Source organism: Scyliorhinus torazame, chromosome 4 (assembly GCF_047496885.1).
Source record: "Scyliorhinus torazame isolate Kashiwa2021f chromosome 4, sScyTor2.1, whole genome shotgun sequence".
Taxonomy (NCBI): Eukaryota; Metazoa; Chordata; class Chondrichthyes; order Carcharhiniformes; family Scyliorhinidae; genus Scyliorhinus; species Scyliorhinus torazame.
Window position 1 is genome coordinate 259,951,392 of NC_092710.1, and position 20,482 is coordinate 259,971,873.

Below are 20,482 nucleotides of genomic sequence, written 5' to 3' on the forward strand. Positions count from 1 at the left end.
CTGCATTCCCTTTCTGTCTGTGCAGACTTAGTCTGGGGTGTGATCACCTCTCTAAATGTGCTATCCATGATAATCTCAGTCTCTCGGATGCTCTAGAGTAACTCTAGCTGCTGCCCCAGCTCCAATATGTGGATTTCCAAGAGGTGCATTTGGAGATACTTCCTGCACACGCATTCATCCTGGACACAGGAAGTGCCCCAGGTTTCCCATGTAGCACAGAGGAGCATTCAATGTTGCAAAGCTATCCTGCCATAACTTGTCCTTAAATCACACCCCTAACTACTTCCAAGTTCGAGAATATTAATAACACTAAGGACCTTCTTCTACTCCAGATGCTGGACCTTACTTGTATTCTTACTATGCTAGGCTATCAAACAGTAGAATAGATACTCATCAGTTCCTACTGACCAATCAGCAGGTTCTCTGACTACTTCACTGAAATGCTGACTGCAGGGTACTCTTCACCTACTCTTCTAGGTGGTGTTACAGCCTGTCTTCTAGATGCTGCTGACTGCCTGTCCCAGTGTCGTCCTCTCACACTGTCTTCTAGATGCTGCTGACTGAGCAGTCTGTCCCTGTTGCTCAGAAGGGAAGGGGGGAGAGGAGTAGAGCATTAGTCATTGGAGACTCCATAGATAGGGGGATAGATAGGAGATTCTGTGGGATGAGAGAGACTCACGGTTTGTGTGTTGCCTCCCAGGTGCCAGGGTGCATGATGTCTCGGATCGTGTTTTCGGAATCCTTAAGGGGGAGGTGGAGCAGCCCCAAGTCGTGGTCCACATAGGTACCAACGACATAGGTAGGAAAAGGGATGGGGATGTAAGGCAGGAATTCAGGGATCTAGGGTGGAAACTTAGATCTAGGACAAACAGAGTTATTATCTCTGGGTTGTTACCCGTGCCACGTGATAGCGAGATGAGGAATGGGGAGAGAGAGGAGTTGAACACGTGGCTACAGGTATGATGCAGGAGGGAGGGTTTCAGATTTCTGGATAATTGGGGCTCATTCTGGGGTCGGTGGGACCTCAACAAACGGGATGGTCTGCACCTGGACCAGAGGGGTACCGATATTCTGGGGGGGGAAATTTGCTAATGCTCTTCGGGAGGGTTTAAACTAGTTCAGCAGGGGCTTGGGAACCTGAATTGTAGCTCCAGTATACAGGAGGTTGAGAGTAGTGAGGTCATGAGTAGGGTTTCAAAGTTGCAGGAGTGTACCGGCAGGCAGGAAGGTGGTTTAAAGTGTGTCTTCTTCAATGCCAGGAGCATCCGGAATAAGGTGGGTGAACTTGCGACATGGGTTGGTACCTGGGAATTCGATGTTGTGGCCATTTCGGAGACATGGATAGAGCAGGGACAGGAATGATTGTTGCAGGTGCCGGGATTTAGATATTTCAGTAAGCTCAGGGAAGGTGGTAAAAGAGGGGGAGGGGTTGAATTGTTAGTCAAGGACAGTATTACGGTGGCAGAAAGGACGTTTGATGAGGACTCGTCTACTGAGGTAGTATGGGCTGAGGTTAGAAACAGGATAGGAGAGGTCACCCTGTTAGGGGTTTCCTATAGGCCTCCAAAAAGTTCCAGAGATGTAGAGGAGAGGATTGCAAAGATGATTCTGGATAGGAGCGAAAGCAACAGGGTAGTTGTTATGGGGGACTTTAACTTTCCAAATATTGATTGGAAACGCTATAGTTCGAGTACATTAGATGGGTCCGTTTTTGTCCAATGTGTGCAGGAGGGTTTCCTGACACAGTACGTAGATAGGCCAATGAGAGGCGAGGCCATATTGGATTTGGTACTGGGTAATGAACCAGGACAGGTGTTAGATTTGGAGGGAGGTGAGCACTTCGGTGATAGTGACCACAATTCGATTACGTTTACTTTAGTGATGGAAAGGGATAGGTATATACCGCAGGGCAAGAGTTATATCTGGGGGAAAGGCAATTATGATGCGATGAGGCAAGACTTAGGATACATCGGATGGAGAGGAAAACTGCAGGGGATGGGCACAATGGAAAAGTGGAGCTTGTTCAAGGAACAGCTACTGCGTGTCCTGATAAGTATGTACCTGTCAGGCAGGGAGGAAGTGGTCGAGTGAGGGAACCGTGGTTTACTAAAGCAGTCGAAACACTTGTCAAGAGGAAGAAGGAGACTTATGTAAAGATGAGACATGAAGGTTCAGTTAGGGCGCTCGAGAGTTACAAGTTAACTAGGAAGGACCTAAAGAGAGAGCTAAGAAGAGCCAGGAGGGGACATGAGAAGTCTTTGGTAGGTAGGATCAAGGATAACCCTAAAGCTTTCTATAGATATGTCAGGAATAAAAGAATGACTAGGGCAAGAGTAGGGCCAGTCAAGGACAGTAGTGGGAAGTTGTGCTTGGAGTCCGAGGAGATAGGAGAGGGGCTAAATGAATATGTTTTATCAGTATTCACACAGGAAAAAGACAATGTTGTCGAGGAGAATACTGAGGTTCAGGCTATTAGACTAGAATGGCTTGAGGTTCACAAGGAGGAGGTGTTAGCAATTCTGGAAAGTGTGAAAATAGATAAGTCACCTGGGCCGGATGGGATTTATCCTAGGAATCTCTGGGAAGCTAGGGAGGAGATTGCTGAGCCTTTGGCCTTGATCTTTAAGTCATCTTTGTCTACAGGAATAGTGCCAGAAGACTGGAGGATAGCAAATGTTGTCCCCTTGTTCAAGAAGGGGAGTAGAGATAACCCCGGTAACTATAGACCAGTGAGCCTTATTTCTGTTGTGGGAAAAATCTTGGAAAGGTTTATAAGAGATAGGAGTATAATCATCTCGAAAGGAGTAATTTGATTAGAGATAGTCAACACGGTTTTGTGAAGGGTAGGTCATGCCTCACAAAGAAGGTGACCAAACAGGTGGATGAGGGTAAAGCAGTTGATGTGGTGTATATGGATTTCAGTAAAGTGTTTGATAAGGTTCCCCATGGTAGGCTACTGCAGAAAATACGGAGGCATGGGATTCAGGGTGATTTAGCAGTTTGGATCAGAAATTGGCTAGCTGGAAGAAGACAAATGGTGATGATTGATGGGAAATGTTCAGACTGGAGTCCAGTTACTAGTGGTGTACCACAAGGATCTGTTTTGGGGCCACTGCTGTTTGCATTTTTATCGGGGCAGCACGGTAGCCTTGTGGATAGCACAATTGCTTCACAGCTCCAGGGTCCCAGGTTCGATTCCGGCTTGGTTCTCTGTCTGTGCGGAGTCTGCACGTCCTCCCCGTGTGTGCGTGGGTTTCCTCCGGGTGCTCCGGTTTCCTCCCACAGTCCAAAGATGTGCAGGGTAGGTGGATTGGCCATGAGAAATTGCCCTTAGTGTCCAAAATTGCCCTGAGTGTTGGGTGGGGTTACTGGGTTATGGGGATAGGGTGGAGGTGCTTACCTTGGGTAGGGTGCTCTTTCCAAGAGCCGGTGCAGACTCGATGGGCCGAATGGCCTCCTTCTGCACTGTAAATTCTACGAAATGTCCTGGAGGAGGGCGTAGACGGATGGGTGAGTAAATTTGCAGATGACACTAAAGTCGGTGGAGTTGTGGACAGTGCGGAAGGATGTTACAAGTTACAGAGGGACATGGATAAGCTGCAGCACTGGGCTGAGAGGTGGCAAATGGAGTTTAATGCAGAAAAGTGTGAGGTGATTCATTTTGGAAGGAATAACAGGAAGACTGAGTACTGGGCTAATGGTAAGATTCTTGGCAGTGTGGATGAGCAGAGAGATCTCGGTGTCCATGTACATAGATCCCTGAAAGTTGCCACCCAGGTTGAGAGGGTTGTTAAGAAGGCGTACGGTGTGTTAGCTTTTATTGGTAGAGGGATTGAGTTTAGGAGCCATGAGGTCATGTTGCAGCTATACAACACTCTGGTGCGGCCACATTTGGAGTATTGCGTGCAATTCTGGTCGCCGCATTATAGGAAGGATGTGGAAGCATTGGAAAGGGTGCAGAGGAGATTTACCAGAATGTTGCCTGGTATGGAGGGACGATCTTATGAGGAAAGGCTGAGGGACTTTAGGCTGTTTTCGTTAGAGAGAAGAAGGTTAAGAGGTGACTTAATTGAGGCATACAAGATGATAAGAGGATTGGATAGGGTGGACAATGAGAGCCTTTTCCCTCGGATGGTGATGTCTAGCACGAGGGACCATACCTTTAAATTGAGGGGAGATAGATATAACACAGATGTCAGAGGTAGGTTCTTTACTCAGAGAGTAGTAAGGGTGTGGAATGCCCTGCCTGCAACAGTAGTGGACTCGCCAACACTAAGGACATTCAAATGGTCATTGGATAGACATATGGACGATAAGGGAATAGTGTAGATGGGCTTTAGAGTGGTTTCACAGGTCGGTGCAACATCGAGGGCCGAAGGGCCTGTACTGCGCTGTAATGTTCTATGTTCTATGTTCTATGACTGCCTGTCCCAGTGTCCTCCTCTCGTGTTCTCTTCTAGGTGCCGCTGCTGCCTGCCTTTGCCTCCTCCTCTTGCACTCTCCTCGAGCTTCTAGTAGTTAATAAATACTTACTGTTTAACAAGCCAAGACTATGAATACCTTAATAAGACCAACCAAACTATGCTCCAAAACTTACAACATGGTGGCAGCGAATGGAACCACTCAAACCTCAAAGAAGAAAACTAAAATCCTGAGAAACCAAAGGAAAAATCAAAGAAACATTCCGACCTGAAGAAATGACCAAAAAACAAAGATGCAAATGGAAATTGCCAGAAACTAGCTCCAAAGAAAGGCTTGAAAGCTGAAGGCAGAAATTAAATTCCTCAGTGCAGCTGATGACTTCATTGAATCCTGTGGAAGCCCAACTTCAGTACACAGAGTGCGCAGGGTCAGCAGACCTAGCAGTAGTGAGCTAAAAAATTAAGATTTCTGCACAACACGAGTCCTGTAAAGAAAATTAAATACAGCAGTGGTCAGAAATCACCGTTTAAATCACAATCCGAGAACCCTATTCCAGTGGCAGCACCTGAACACATGCCGACCAAGTCCACTGCAAACAAAGGGGAAAGAAAATTGATTGAAAATTCATGATGGCTGAGTAGGCAGATTTAAAAACCCAGCAAAAGCTGGGATTTGTCACTTACAAGTCCCGAGAATATTGGACTAAAATGGGGAAGACCCTAACCAGTTGATGTAGGCAGCCATTACAGGGAAAGCATGGGGAATCCCTTTTGTGGAGAAGTGTACAGTTGCTTGGATATCTTGGATATTCAGAAACCTCTTAAAGCTGAACCTGCAATTTAAAGATTTTAATGACAGGTCATCAATCCACCTTTCTGGATCAATTTGGGCTTATACAAGTCCCAGATCAATCACAAAATTGGATACTGGGGCGTCATTCTCCGACCCCCCGCCGGGTTGGAGAATCGCCGGGGGCTGCCGTGAATCCCGCCCCCGCCGGTTGCCGAAGTCTCCGGGACCGGATATTCGGCGGGGGCGGGAATCAGGCTGCGCTGGTTGGCGGGCCCCCCCGCTCGATTCTCCGGCCCGGATGGGCCGAAGTCCCGCCGATAAATTGCCTGGCCCGCCGGCGTGGATTAAACCAACTTTTGAACGGCGGGAGAAGGCAGCGTGGGCAGGCTCCGGGGTCCTGGGGGTGCGCGGGGCGATCTGACCCCGGGGGGTGCCCCCACGGTGGCCTGGCCCACGATCGGGACCCACCGATCCGCGGGCGGGCCTGTGCCGTGGGGGCACTCTTTCCCTTCCGCCTCCGCCACGGTCTCCACCATGGCGGAGGCGGAGGAGACTCCCTCCACTGCGCATGCGCGGGAAACTGTCAGCGGCCGCTGACGCTCCCGCGCATCGGGCCACCCCAGAGGTACGGAGTCTTCCGTACTTTCACGGGCTAGGCCCGCCCCGGAGTGGTTTGCTGGCCGGCGGGAAAGGGGCTTGGCGCCACGCCAACCGGCGCCGAAGGGCCTCCGCCGGCCGACGCGAGTTGGCGCATGCGCGGGGCTTCATTACAGCACCGGCAATGTGGACCCGGCCAAGTGTTGTGCCGGCATCAAAAGCGGCGTGAGAGACGCTGGCGTCAACAGGCCTCCAGGCCCAGTTATTCTCCCCGTCCTCGGGGGCTAGAATGGCGCCGGAGTGCTGTGCGCTGATCCGGCACCGAAAGCCAGCCCGCTACGCCGGCGCCATGGCCGTCTCCGCACCAGCCCGTGAGCAACATGGTGGAGCCCTACAGGGGCCCGGCGCAGAGGAACAAAGGCCCCCCACCCTGGAATTAGCGCGCCCGCCAATCGGTTGCCCCCGATCGCGGGCCTGGCCACCGTGGAGCCCCCCCCCCCCCCGCAGCCAGAATGCCGAGGTCCCGCAGGATAGGACCATATGCAAACGACGACAGCGAGACTCAGCGGGCACTCGGCCCGTCGAGTGCGCAGAATCGCCCCGGGGTCGCTTTCAACGGCCCCCGATCAGCGCCACAGCGACTGCGCGATTGGTGAAAAAGAAATTAAGCTGACAACCGATTTAAGATTGTCATTAGGGCTCGCAGTGTGGCGCATTTTAAAAAATAATTTTAAAGTGCCCAATTTTCTTTTTTCCCAATTAAGGGGTACTTTAGCTTGGCCAATCCACCTACCCTGCACATCTTTGGGTTGTGTGGGTGAGACCCACGCAGTCACAGGGGGTATGTGCAAACTCCACACGAACAATGACCCGGGGCCAGGTTTGAACCCGGGTCCTCGGGGCCATGAGACAGCAGTGCTAACCACTGCGCCACCATGCCACCCAACAGTGTGGCGCATTTGTGTGCACTGGGAGCTACATATATTAATAGACATGGTCCTGTTCTTTGCAGACAGGAAGAGCAATGCGCCTGTTTCAGCTAAACAAAATTAGTGATTGCCATTCGCTTGTTAATTCCTCAATCAAGAATCAGCTGCATGCTTTAAGTTTTCAAACCATGCTTGGCAGTTAATTGTCAGCCACCATTAACTGGTGCATTCTCGGTTGTAGAGGGGGATCCTCTCGACGATTTATGGCAGGAGTTTGGAGGAGGATGGGTGTCCATGGAAGGGGTGTAGCGCACAAAGACTCCGAGAGACGAATAGAGTGAAGTCGATGAGGCTTTATTAAGCGTGACTGTTCCCCCGCAGTTCAGTAGTAGACTGCCTGCGGGGGAGGACTCCTGGTACTTATACTCCGCCTTCAGGGCGGAGCTAGAGGTCAACGTCCAACCAGGACCCGGGATCTGTCAGCCAATGACATCACGGCTTCACAGTCCCACATGACCCCTAATGCATACTACCACATTCACCCCTTGTTAAAAATGAACCCGGCGGGGTGATGCTTCACATGGTGGTAAGGGTTTACAAGGCTGGTCCTGGGAGGAAAACTTTCGCATGTTATTACAGTATGTACAAGGTTTTTTTGTTTCGAACTATTTACTGTAATCGTCAGGAAAAAGACAAAATGTTCTTGTTAAAAGTCCACATATTGTAGTGTTAGATCGACGCCACGTGTCGGTCGGGCGGTCTGGTCGTCAGTGTCGATCGCCTCGGCCCCGGTGGTGGTGGTGGTGCTTGTTCCGGTGTTGTCGTCTCCGGGAGCCTTACGGTTTCAGCTTGGGCTTCACTCCTGGTCGGGCCTGGGAGGAGGACCGATCCTCCTGGGAAGGGGGCGGTCGCGGGGTGCGGCGGTGGCAGGAAGGGGGTGATTGGTGTCGGGGGGGTGTGTGTGTTGCCGGCGGGCGCCAGATCTCGCAGGGAGACCGTGTCCTGTCGGCCGTCGGGGTACTCCACGTAAGCGTACTGCGGGTTCGCGTGAAGGAGGTGAACCCTTTCGACCAACGGGTCCGACTTGTGCGCCCGCACATGTTTTCGGAGCAGGATGGGTCCTGGGGCCGCCAGCCAGGTCGGCAGCGACGTTCCAGAGGAGGACTTCCTGGGGAAGACAAGGAGGCGCTCATGAGGCGTTTGGTTAGTGCTAGTTCAGAGTAGTGACCGGATGGAGTGGAGGGCGTCCGGGAGGACCTCCTGCCACCGTGAAACTGGGAGGTCCCTGGACCGTAGGACCAGTAGGACCGTCTTCCAGACCGTGCCGTTATCCCTCTCTACTTGCCCGTTCCCCCGGGGGTTGTAGCTGGTCGTCCTGCTCGAGGCTATACCGTTGCTGAGCAGGAACTGGCGCAGCTCGTCGCTCATGAAGGAGGACCCCCTGTCGCTGTGGACGTATGCGGGGCAACCGAACAGTGTGAATATGGTGTTCAGGGCTTTAATGACTGTGGCCGCGGTCATGTCAGAGCAGGGGATGGCGAATGGGAAGCGGGAGTACTCGTCCACCACATTAAGGAAGTATATATTGCGGTCGGTGGAGGGGAGGGGTCCTTTGAAATCCAGACTAAGGCGTTCAAAGGGGCGGGAAGCCTTAATCAGGTGCGCACCATCCGGCCTGAAAAAATGCGGTTTGCACTCTGCGCAGATGTGGCAGTTCCTTGTGACTGTACGGACCTCCTCTAAAGAGTATGGGAGGTTGCGGGACTTAATAAAGTGGTAGAACCGAGTGACCCCCGGGTGGCAGAGGTCCTCGTGGAGGGTTTGGAGGCGGTTAATTTGTGCGTTGGCACATGTGCCGCGGGATAGGGCATCGGACGGCTCGTTCAGCTTTCCGGGACGATACAAGATCTCGTAGTTGAAGGTGGAGAGCTCGATCCTCCACCTTAAGATCTTGTCGTTTTTGATTTTGCCCCGCTGTGCATTATCGAACATGAAGGCTACCGACCGTTGGTCCGTGAGGAGAGTGAATCTCCTGCCGGCCAGGTAATGCCTCCAATGTCGCACAGCTTCCACTATGGCTTGGGCTTCCTTTTCCACTGAGGAGTGGCGGATTTCTGAAGCGTGGAGGTTCGGGAGAAAAAGGCCACGGGTCTGCCCGCTTGGTTAAGGGTGGCCGCTAGAGCTACGTCGGAGGCGTCGCTCTCGACCTGGAAGGGGAGGGACTCGTCGATGGCGCGCATCGTGGCCTTTGCGATATCCGCTTTGATGCGGCTGAAGGCCTGGCAAGCCTCTATCGACAGAGGGAAGGTCGTGGTCTGTATTAGGGGGCGGTCCTTGTCTGCGTACTGGGGGACTCACTGGGCGTAGTATGAAAAGAACCCCAGGCAGCGGTTTAGGGCTTTTGAGCAGTGCGGGAGGGGAAATTCCATGAGGGCGCGCATACGTTCGGGGTCGGGGCCTATTATCCCATTGCGCACTACGTAGCCCAGGATGGCTAGCCGGTTTGTGCTAAAAACGCACTTGTCCACGTTGTACGTGAGGTTCAAGGCTTTAGCGGTCTGGAGGAATTTTTGGAGGTTGGCGTCGTGGTCCTGCTGATCGTGGCCGCAGATGGTTACATTGTCGAGATACGGGAACGTGGCCCGTAACCCGTGTTGATCAACCATTCGGTCCATCTCTCGTTGGAAGACCGAGACCCCGTTTGTGACGCCAAATGGGACCCTTAGGAAATGGTATAATCGCCCGTCTGCCTCGAAGGCTGTGTACTTGCGGTCACTTGGGCTGATGGGGAGCTGATGGTAGGCGGACTTGAGGTCCACGGTGGAGAAGACCTTATATTGGGCAATCCGATTGACTATGTCGGATATGCGGGGGAGAGGGTACGCGTCTAGTTGTGTGTACCTGTTGATGGTCTGGCTATAGTCAATGACCATCCTTTGTTTCTCCCCTGTCTTCACTACTACCATCTGTGCTCTCCAGGGACGATTGCTGGCCTGGATTATGCCTTCCTTTAGTAGCCGCTGGACTTCGGACCGAATGAAGGTCCGGTCCTGGGCGCTGTACCGTCTGCTCCTAGTGGCGACGGGTTTGCAATCCGGGGTGAGGTTTGCAAACAAGGATGGGGGTTGCACCTTGAGGGTTGCAAGGCCGCAGATAGTGAGTGGGGGTATTGGGCCGCCGAATTTGAAGGTTAGGCTCTGTAGATTGCACTGGAAGTCTAATCCCAGTAATGTGGGGGCGCAGAGTTGGGGGAGGACGTAGAGCCTGTAGTTTTTGAACTCCCTCCCTTGCACCGTTAGGGTAACTATGCAGAAGCCTTTAATCTGTACGGAGTGGGATCCTGCAGCTAGGGAAATCTTTTGTGCGCTGGGACGGATGGTCAAAGAACAGCGTCTTACCGTGTCGGGGTGGATAAAGCTCTCCGTGCTCCCGGAGTCGACCAGGCATGGTGTCTCGTGCCCGTTTATCAGCACCGTTGTCGTTGTCGTCTGGAGCGTCCGGGGCCGTGCTTGGTCCAGCGTCATTGAAGCCATACGTGGTTGTAATGGTTGAGCGTCTTCTTCGAACCCCGTGGAGCCGTCGACACTGGGGTCCGTTGTTGCCGTCCAAGATGGCGTCGGGGGTGAACAAGATGGCTGCCCCCATACATCGCACATGGCTGGGGGGTCACAAGATGGCGGCGGGGGTGGACAAAATGGCCGCCCCCATGCGTCGCACAGGTCTGGGGTGGTCCAAGATGGCGGCGCCCTTCTTCCCCTCGTGTTGGCCGGGACCCAAAATGGCGGCGCCTGCGGGTCGCACATGGGGCGCTGGGGGGGTTGGGGAGCGTTAGGAACGCGCGGGGCACCCTCTTCTCTGGGGACAGCGGTGGCCGGGACCCAAATTGGTAGCGCCGGCGGGTCATACATGGGGCGTGGGCGGGGGGGGGGGGTTGGGGAGCGTTAGAGACGCGCAGAACTCCCTCTTCTCCGGGGAGAGCGGTGGTCGGGACCCAAAGTGGTAGCGCCGGCGGGTCATACATGGGGCGCGGGGGGGGGTTGGGGAGCGTAAACGGCGTGCAGGGCTCCCTGTTCTCCGGGGAGAGTGGTGGTCGGGACCCAGAGTGGTAGCGCCGGCGGGTCATACATGGGGCGCTGGGGGGGATGGGGAGCGTAAACGACGTGCAGGGCTCCCTGTTCTCCCGGGACAGCGGCGACCTCGCGGGACCGGCACACAGCCGCGAAATGGCCCTTTTTCCCGCAGCTCTTACAGATCGCTGCGCGGGCCGGGCAGCGCTGCTGGGGGTGTTTCGCCTGGCCGCAGAAATAGCAGCGGGCTCCCCCGGAGCGGCTTGGCGTTTGAACCGCGCAAGCTTGTGGGGTGTCCGGGGGGGGGGTGGGTTTGTTGCGACGGGTGCGTACGGAGCCCAATGGGCTGCCGCGCGGTCAGGGCCGTAGGCGCGGGTATTTCGCGCGGCCACGTCTAGGGAGGCTGCTAGGGCCCGTGCCTCTGAGAGTCCTCGCGACCCTTTTTCTAGAAGTCTTTGGCGGATTTGGGAGGAGTTCATACCTGCCACAAAAGCATCGCGCATTAACATGTCCGTGTGTTCGTTTGCGTTCACCGGCGGGCAGCTGCAGGCCCGTCCCAAAATTAGTAGCGCGGCGTAGAATTCATCTGTCGATTCTCCGGGACTTTGCCGTCTCGTTGCGAGTTGATAGCGAGCGTAGATCTGGTTTACTGGGCGAACATAGAGACTTTTTAGTGCTGCGAACGCCGTCTGGAAATCCTCTGCGTCTTCGATGAGGGAGAAAATCTCCGTGCTTAACCTCGAGTGCAGGACCTGTAGTTTTTGGTCTTCTGTGACCCGGCCGGTGGCCGTTCTGAGGTAGGCCTCGAAACAAGTCTGCCAGTGCTTGAAAGCTGCTGCAGCGTTCACTGCGTGGGGGCTGATCCTCAGGCATTCCGGGATGATCCTGAGCTCCATAGTCCTTTAGTCACGCTTAATAAATTGTAGCGCACAAAGACTCCGAGAGACGAATAGAGTGAAGTCGATGAGGCTTTATTAAGCGTGACTGTTCCCCCGCAGTTCAGTAGTAGACTGCCTGCGGGGGAGGACTCCTGGTACTTATACTCTTCCTTCAGGGCGGAGCTAGAGGTCAACGTCCAACCAGGACCCGGGATCTGTCAGCCAATGACATCACGGCTTCACAGTCCCACACGACCCCTAATGCATACTACCACAAGGGGTTAAGGCGACGTGGGAGGAAGAGCCAGAGACGGCGCTGGTGGTTGTGGTGTGAGGTGCTGCGGAGGGTAAATGCCTCAACTTTGTGCACGAGGCTGGGGCTGATAGAGATGAAGGTAGAGTACAGGGCACACGTTACAAAGTCAAGGATGAGCCGGCTGATCGAGGGGGCCGGGGATGTCGGTGAGCGATGTGGGGAGGGGCCCTGCGAACCCTATGCATATGTTTTGGTCCTGCCCGAAGCTGGAAAGGTTTTGGAGGACAGTTTTCAGCACCATTTTGGGGGTTCTGCATGTGGATGTGGAGCCCAGTCCCATAGCAGCCAGATTCGGGGTGTCGGACCGGCCGGAGCTGCAGGCGGGTGCGGGGCAGCTGTTTTAGCCTTTACCTTGCTAATTTCTCGCAGGCGGGTCTTGTTGGGATGGAGGTCAGCTTCTCCACCCTGTGCCTCGGCGTGGAGGGGAACCTGTTGGAGTTTTTGACCCTAGAGAAAGTGAAAGTTGCTCTAGGGGGAGTAGGGGGAAGGTGAGTGATGGGTTCTGCAATTGTTGGGGTTTGTTTATTATGCATTTTGACTGCTGAGGGAGGGACTGGGGGAGGGAGGTCGGGGTTGGGGGGTTTAATGTGTTGAGTGGGGGGGGTGGGGGGGGTTGTGTTCATTGTAAATTGTAAAAATGTTGAAAATTTGGAATAAAGACACTTTTTTTAAAAACTGGTGCATTCCCCATGGCAACGTCTCTTACCAATCAGAGTTCATTTTCCAAGCAATCAGAACTCTCTTCTCATACATTATAAAATTGTGTTTCTCCTGACATTGGTATTCTTGATGAGTACAAAATGAGAAGCTTCCACAAGATGTCTTTTTTCAGCAATTCTCAAGTTCTGTTCTACCAAATGACTATTTGATAGAATCATTGTAGGGGTGATGGTTGACTCCCTCTCAGACATGTTTAAAACAAAGCAAGATTGTTACACGACATCTCAAGTAGATGACAGTCAAGAGAGACACTATCATCTGGAAGGACAATGACCAACCCCACCCTTATCTGGATGGCATCCCCAGAGGGTTTGGACAGGAGAAACAGGAGGGATCTCCTCCTTACCCCTCAAAGGGTCAGTCCCACTTTTCATGCCAGTGGGGCATGTAAAAGAAGTCAGGTTGGCACACCCCACCTGGTCCCATAATACTGGGTATGGGTAAGCAGTGCTCACAAGGCCACCGACCCAATGAAATGGCAATTAAGTGCCTCAAACCACCTCCACTGCCATAATACGCTGGGCAGTAGAAGGTGGTCAAGCGTATTTCACCCAGGTTGGTGAACGGGGCGGCAGGTTGGCACACTAGTTAGCACTGCTGCCACACTGCGCTAGGGGCCAGGGTTCAATTCCGGCCTTGGGTAATTATCTGTGTGGAGTTTGCACGTTCTCCCCGTGTCTGCGTTCCTCCGGGTGCTCCGCTTGCCTCCCACAGTTCAAAGATGTGCAGGTTAGGTGGATTGGCTGTGCTAAATTGCCCCTTAGTGCCCAAAGATATTCAGATTAGGTGGGATTATGGGTTTACGGGTGTAGGGCGGGGGATTGGGCCTGGACAGGGTGCTCTTTCAGAAGGTTGGTGCAGACTCAATGGGCCAAATGACCTCCTTCTGCACTGTAGAAATTCTATGGTTCTATGGAGAAAAGGAAGAAGGACACCGCCTTCAGGTACTGTGCGCGTCGAGGGCACATGCCGAAGATTGTACCGACCCTTTGTGCCTCCCCATCTTGTCTCCAGAACCAACCACCAACCCCCTACCTAACCCTTCCCACAGTACCCGATCCTTCCCCACCCAAGTAACCCAGGCTCAATTTGTTCAGTGTCTCTGACACTTCTTTGTGGCTGTTCTTATGGTCCCGGCGGCGCCCACTGCTCACTTCTGGCGCTGCTGGGATTTCGAAGAGCTGCCAGTCAATCTGATCAAGGCTGGGGCTCCCTTACACTGAGAGCCGGATGTCTGACTCTCAGCTTGTTAAAGCCTCCCCGTGAGCACTGCGGCCATTTTTGTCTTCTGAGGTTTGGTCATTTTCATTTTTTTAAATGGGTAGGGGAGGAACGTGGTGGCGAGCAGCACCCTGGAAAATCCAGCCTCTTATTTTTGTACGATGTGACATGTACTCCCACGTCCTATATCCTGTTCACTTTTCCCGACCAGAGCTGTTGCACTGCAGCTCTCTGGAGTGTCAAAATTTCCTCACTCCCACTTCACCTCCATTTTATCAGTTGCGCAACAGAGAGGATGTTGCATTTGGCCACAAATTCTGCTTCCGCATTTGCTGGGGCAAGTAATATTAATGGCAACATTTTACTCTATATTGACTTTTTAAAAGTCTGCAATAATATCTTTCACCATATATGCGCACTTACGTCTCCGTGTCATTCTAACTTTTAGCAGCAGTTCTTTAATAGTGGTTTAGAAGTTGCTGACGTGTACTTAATGTGAATGGGGAGCTTGGACAATCTGGCTGACGTGGAAGAGCCTGGGAGTTTAGTGGGTGATAAATTGGTGAGCATTATGCGTGTCAGATTACACTCGGACGAGGAAATATATCACGATTAACCTGGTTGCTTAGCATTGACCCATCTCTTTCTTTTGATCAGCAATTCATCCAAAGCAATCTGCCTGATTCCCACACCCCCACTTCAGAAGAGAAGAGACAAATCCAAACTACCTTTGGAAGCTCTAATACAGTGCTATGAACATGGAGACCACCTCACAACAAAATGTGTGATCAAATAAACTGAACTACAGAAGGAGGGTTTAGGGAAGGAAGGAAAGGGATTTTAGTAAAGGAATGGACATTAGCATTGCTGTTTAATGCCATAACGTTAATGATGTGATTTCTGTTCTTATTTTTTTTATTCGTTCAAGGGATGTGGGCATCGCCAGCTGGGCCTTATTGCCCATCCCTCAGGGTATTTAAGAGTCAACCACATTGCTGTGGATCTGGAGTCACATCGAATCATAGATTCTCTACAGTGCAGAAGAAGGCCATTCGGCCCATCGAGTCTACACCAACCCTCAGAAAGAGCACTCTGCCTAGGCCCACCCACACTCCCCTGCAATCCCATAACCCCACCTAACCTTTGCACACTGAGGGGAAATTTAGCATGGCCGATCCACCTAACCTGCACATCTTTGGACTGTGGGAGGAGTGTCTGGAGGAAACCCACGCAGATACTGGGAGAATGTACAAACTCCACACAGACAGTTAACCAAAGCCTGAATTAAACCCGGGTCCCTAGCGTTGTGAGGCAGCAGTGCTAATCACTGAGCCAATGTGCCACCCTAGGCCAGACCAGGTAAGGATGACAGATTTCCTTCCCTAAAGGGATTGGTGAACCAGATGAAATTAAATGAAATGAAAATCGCTTATTGTCACAAGTAGGCTTCAAATGAAGTTACGAAAAGCCCCTAGTCGCCACATTCCGGCGCCTGTTCGGGGAGGCTGTTACGGGAATTGAACCGTGCTGCAGGTTGCCTTGGTCTGCTTTCAAAGCCAGCGATTTCATTTTTTAATAACAATCAACAATGGTTTCATGGACTTTTAATTCCAGATTTTATTTTTATCAAATTCAAATTTCACCAACTGCCGTTGCAAGATTCGAACCCAGTGCCAAGAGCATGTCCCTGGGTCCCTAGTTCAATGACAATACCACTAAGCCACTGACTCCCCCATACCATTCAACCTTGGAGAACTATAAAGGGACAAATAAAGCTGCGGACTCTCTCTGACAGGCATTGAATTGTTCTTGAAGTTTTTTCAATCTTGTTATCTGTCCTGGTGATACTTTTGTGCAAGTCTTGGCATACACAAGGTCAGTGCCACAAGGCAATCATTTTCAGGATGCAGAGCTACATCCACATTCGCAATATGATCATTCATAAAAGCAAACAGATTTCTTTCACAGAATAACATTTTCAACATTATTTTATGGAACGTGCGTGTCACTGGTAAGGACATAATTTATTGTTCATCCCAAATTGTCCTTGAAGGATTATTATAGGATACAGAATATGAGTCATTTGAGATAGTGCAATTAGGGTTCCTACCACATGCAAAGAGCACCAACACTGTGTGTTCAAAACTTTATCCTTATTGTTATTTTTAAAAATGGACTTTCTGCTGAACTAAAAAAAGTGATTGCTACACGTCACCTGCCCACAGGGTTGGCCTTTTGTTTGAGAACCACCACTAGAAGAGACAGGAACAAAATAATTGGGCATGATCGTAGAGCTTTGTCGCACCAGACTCGGCGACGCTTCGAGGCCGTTAAATCTCCCGAGAGGCCTCTCACAAGATTTACAACGCTCAGGATGCCTCGTGAGATCGAACAAGGTCTCATGAGACATCACGATCTGGAACTCACCCTAACTAAGCGGGATCTACTTTGCGTAATCAAGTGAGCAGTTAGGCTCACCTGAATATATCTGCATCGGAGTATCCCTTAATTGGGAGACCTCGCCATGGTGAAGTTGAGCACTGGTTTCCACAAACATATAATTGCGCTTGCGGTGGGTGGTGGGGGTGTCTCCCAGATGATCGGAGGCCCTCAGGTGTGGGGTTATGGGAAGGGTGTTACCCTGACACCCCCCATGCCACTCAGTCACCTTGGCACTGCCAGCCTTTCAGGGGCACTGCCAAAGGTGCTCAGGTGCCAATTTGCCCATGCCAGGGATCGGGCATGGGAGTGTCCTTATGAAGTGGGGTGAGGGGGGGGGCTCGCAGACCCCCTAATCAATAGGTTGGGGGTTGGTGGGGGGTCGAGAGATCGGGGCGGTATTTTAAAAAGGCGCCCTGACCTCTTCCTGAACCCAATGAAGAAATAAAGCTAAGTGTTGCTTCGGTGGGGCTTCCTCACCAAGGCCCGAAAAAGAACAAGAATCCCGTTTAATAGCAGAGTCGTTCTCGTCGCTGCAGGCGCCACGAAACACCCCACTAAATATGCCCAAGATGGGACTCTGTTTATTTTTCGTTAAATCGAGCCCATTATTTTTTCAAGCCTCTGGAATCTCACACTTCATTGTACAGGCACCTTGTAATCAAGAAAAGCAGAGGAAGCACAGATGAACTGGCTCCCCATTCTGAATCATCATTTAAGAGAGAGATCAAAACTCCTTCTACTGGAATAGATGCTAATATACACCTCAGCTCTCTCAGGGGCACTGCCAGGGTGCCAAGATGGCAGTGTAAAGGTGCCCAAATGCCAGCTTGCCCCTGCCAGGGACCGGGCCCGGAGTTCCCTTCCCTTAAGAGATGGGGTGAGTCGGGAGGTGGGAGGCTCAAGGGCCCCTAAGAGCTACGTTGGGCAGTGGAGAAGTCGGAGGGGATCGAAAGATCGGGACAGCATTTAAAAATGGCGCTTCAATTGTGAGTCCTGCACTGAAACACCTCGCGATATCCACCCAAAACATGACCTTTTGTTTGTCAAATTGCACCTAATAAATTGTTATATAATTGTAACTTTAAAACATACCATGTTGAGATGATATTTTTTTTACTGTTTTATTGGTTTTCACAATTTCATGTTACACGATTCAGTTCATACGTTAAATACAATTGTCAAAACCGCCCCTGACATCAAACCAAAGCCATCAAGGTGCAATTAAAATAACAAGACCAAAGAACGAGAAAAGCAAAACACGAATAAATAAGTATCATTATACATATTTACATCTACATTTTTTGCCCCCATCTGTGGCTGTGGGCCCCATTTGACCGAACTGCCTCAATTGGTCTTCTTAGTGTTGCCCCTAGCGTGTGTCTCCCTGACTATAGCTGCTCCTTCTGGGTCTCCGTATGGCCTTGAGCCTGTCCCCTACAGCTATTCCCCTTGTGCCCTGTGGTCTTTTATATGGGCTTTTGCACCTACCCCCACCCCCACCCCCCACCTCCTTCCCTCCCCTCACCTTTACGATCTGTGGTCCGTCTGTGCCCCGTCCCCCCCCGCCCTGTTGGCTACAAACAGGTCCTGGAACAAGTTGGTGATTGGCTTCCATGCCTTGTGGAAGCCCTCTTCCGACCCTCGGATGGCGAATTTGATTTTCTCCAGGTGGAGAAATTCCGACAGGTCGGACAGCCAGTCCGCAGCTTTGGTGCTGCTGATCGCCAGCCGAGCAGCATTCTTCAGTGTGTGATTAGGGAGGCAAAGGCTAGAGCGTCGGCCCCCTTCCCCATGAAGACTTCTGGATGCTCTGATACTCTGTAGACTGCCACCTTTGGGCTTGGCTCTACCCTCACCCCCACAATCTTGGACATTGCCTCAAAGAAGGTTGTCCAGAACCTAACAAGTCGGGGGCAGGCCCAGAACATGTGGCCGGGCCCCTGCGCTCCAACCATGTGTACGCCATGTTGGTGAGCCCTGCACTCTGGGATTTCCCTTTGTTCGGGGACCTTCCAAACTGGCTGTTTGCCGTACCATTTTGTTTCTTGTTGCCTTGTGTTGCCCTTTTGTAGCAGGCCTAAAGCCATTCCCGCCCTCGTCCCTTTGTTCCCCCTTAGGTTCTGCTTCCCCCATCCTTCCTCCCCCCCTGTTGTTGTCTCTCCCCTACTGTTCTCCCCCCACCCCACCCCCATATACCCCTCTAACCTAGGGCTGCACGCTAGCACAGTGGTTAGCACTGTTGCTTACAACGCCAGTGGACTCTGTGGACTCTGTCTATCTCTGGCGGGTTGGGGAATCTGTCCCTTCCCACCAGGTTTCCCAACATCTGGGCCACGTAGTCTTCGGTTTCCTCCGACAGGCCCATTATCCTCAGATATTGGCGCAGCAAACAGTTCTCCTGCTCCTCTATCTTCCCCTTTAGGCTCACCGGTGTCGCCACCAACCTCGCTTTCTCCATCCCTAGGCCGGCTGATCCGGTCGCTCTGGTCTGTTGAGGCTTTTCCAGTTCTTTGATGGTGTTCCCCTGGCCCACTAGTTGCCTCTCTGCCTTGTCCAGGGCCACCTGCATGGTGGCCAGACCCTCCGCCACCGCCGCCTTGACCACTGCTTTTATGTCGGCCTTAATATCCTCTTTGTGCTCCCTTAGCTCCCTGGCGAGAAACTTCTTCCATCCACTCTTCGGCGAGGGGGTGCTTTGTGAACGGCTTGTTGTTGGTCCCTCTCTTTTGGGTGTGGCTGGAGTTTCTTCACCTCTTGGGTCTGCCATCCCATTCGCCCGTTTCTCCTTGTTTCTTCTGCTTTTCGCAGCTTCTCTTGTTCGGCATCACTCTTTGGGTTTCAATTGGAGAGGGTGAGGGGATGCTTTTTTCTGCTATTTTGACTAAAAGAGCCTAATTTTGAGTTCTTAGGGGGGGAGTCACCTTTTGAGCATCTGCGCAGCACATCCCCGTCACCGGAAGTCCCATGTTGAGATGATATTGATAATCAAAGTCTAATATAATTGTGCAAAGTGAATACACTCCAGAATTGTGCTGGAATGATTAGCCTAGGAAAACAATGTAAGGGTAAAAAGACTAAAAACAAATATAGGGACTTCAACAATGTTTTTGCAATGCAATCCTTTTATTCTAAAAATATCACAAAAAGATTCAAATAAACCCGATTGGGAAGCAGGCCACAATTCCCCACCTCACCCCAACTCAAGGCAGCGAGTCAAAAGTATAATAAAGCAAATATACTAGCCTGGAAGAAATGCTGTCTGGTAGACCCAAGCTTACCTTCTTCTATGTGCTGTAAAAACTCCTGTGCAGCTTCTTTTTCGTGTTGTTGTAGAACTGGCTTGTAAAGTCTGTACGGTGCAGATTTATTCCGTTTCAGGCAGCAGCAACACTGCATTGACTCGAAAAAGTATTTTATTTTCTGCCAGAGATTTTCTGAGGCCCTCTGTATCAGTTCCACCAAATTCTTCAGGTGCTGCCTGCATGAGTCACAGAATGTCTCCATTGTTCAATCTTTCAACGACACAGCTGAAACTTCTGATGGGCAAATGTCAATGATCTCAGCGTAGGCAAGCCGTAGATATAAGAGAATTGTTGTCTGGAGTCGGTTTCTTCGCCAAGGCTGGAATGTTTCTCAAATTAATAAATAAATATTTTGATATATATATATATGCACACACACATATATTTATGTATATATATCAGAGGCAGGTACACAAAGTTCTCAACGTTAAACTTTGTGATGGCTTTGTCACAAAATGAAACTTCAAATGCAGTGTGCTTAATTTGTTTCACTCCAACACTCACCGTGTTTCCACAGTAGAGAGTACATCTGCACTGCAAACACAACAAAGGCCAACCTGAACTCCTCTGGTAATAAAAAGGGAGTGGCCTATATTGCGACACAGGGAGGTGCTAATCTGTCAATCCAACCTCCACAAAGGATTTAAAATCTGTGATAGACATTCAGCTGAGGACCTATAAACCTGTAATGGTCTGAATAGATATTTCTTCTTCTAGAGCACCATTCTAGGAGCACAAACAGATACAGGCTAGGAATTTAATGTCAAATCATACACTTAATGTAAAGTGGTGAGTT

The 20,482-nt window shown here is 51.3% G+C and overlaps 1 protein-coding gene across 3 annotated transcripts in view; it reads right to left on the bottom strand.

Moving 5' to 3' along the window:
- LOC140410900 (uncharacterized) overlaps positions 1-20,247 on the bottom strand; it is a 160,664-nt gene extending 140,417 nt beyond the window's left edge. The window contains exon 1 of one of the 3 annotated variants that reach the window (XR_011940762.1): positions 19,663-20,247. Coding sequence is in view for 2 of the 3 variants with exons in the window: in XM_072499680.1 (XP_072355781.1) it covers positions 19,663-19,888 (226 nt within the window). In the remaining variant the exon portion in view is untranslated. The remainder of the gene's footprint in view (positions 1-19,662) is intronic. The other 2 variants (XM_072499680.1, XM_072499679.1) reach the window with 2 other exon arrangements.
- Positions 20,248-20,482: the final 235 nt, after the last annotated feature.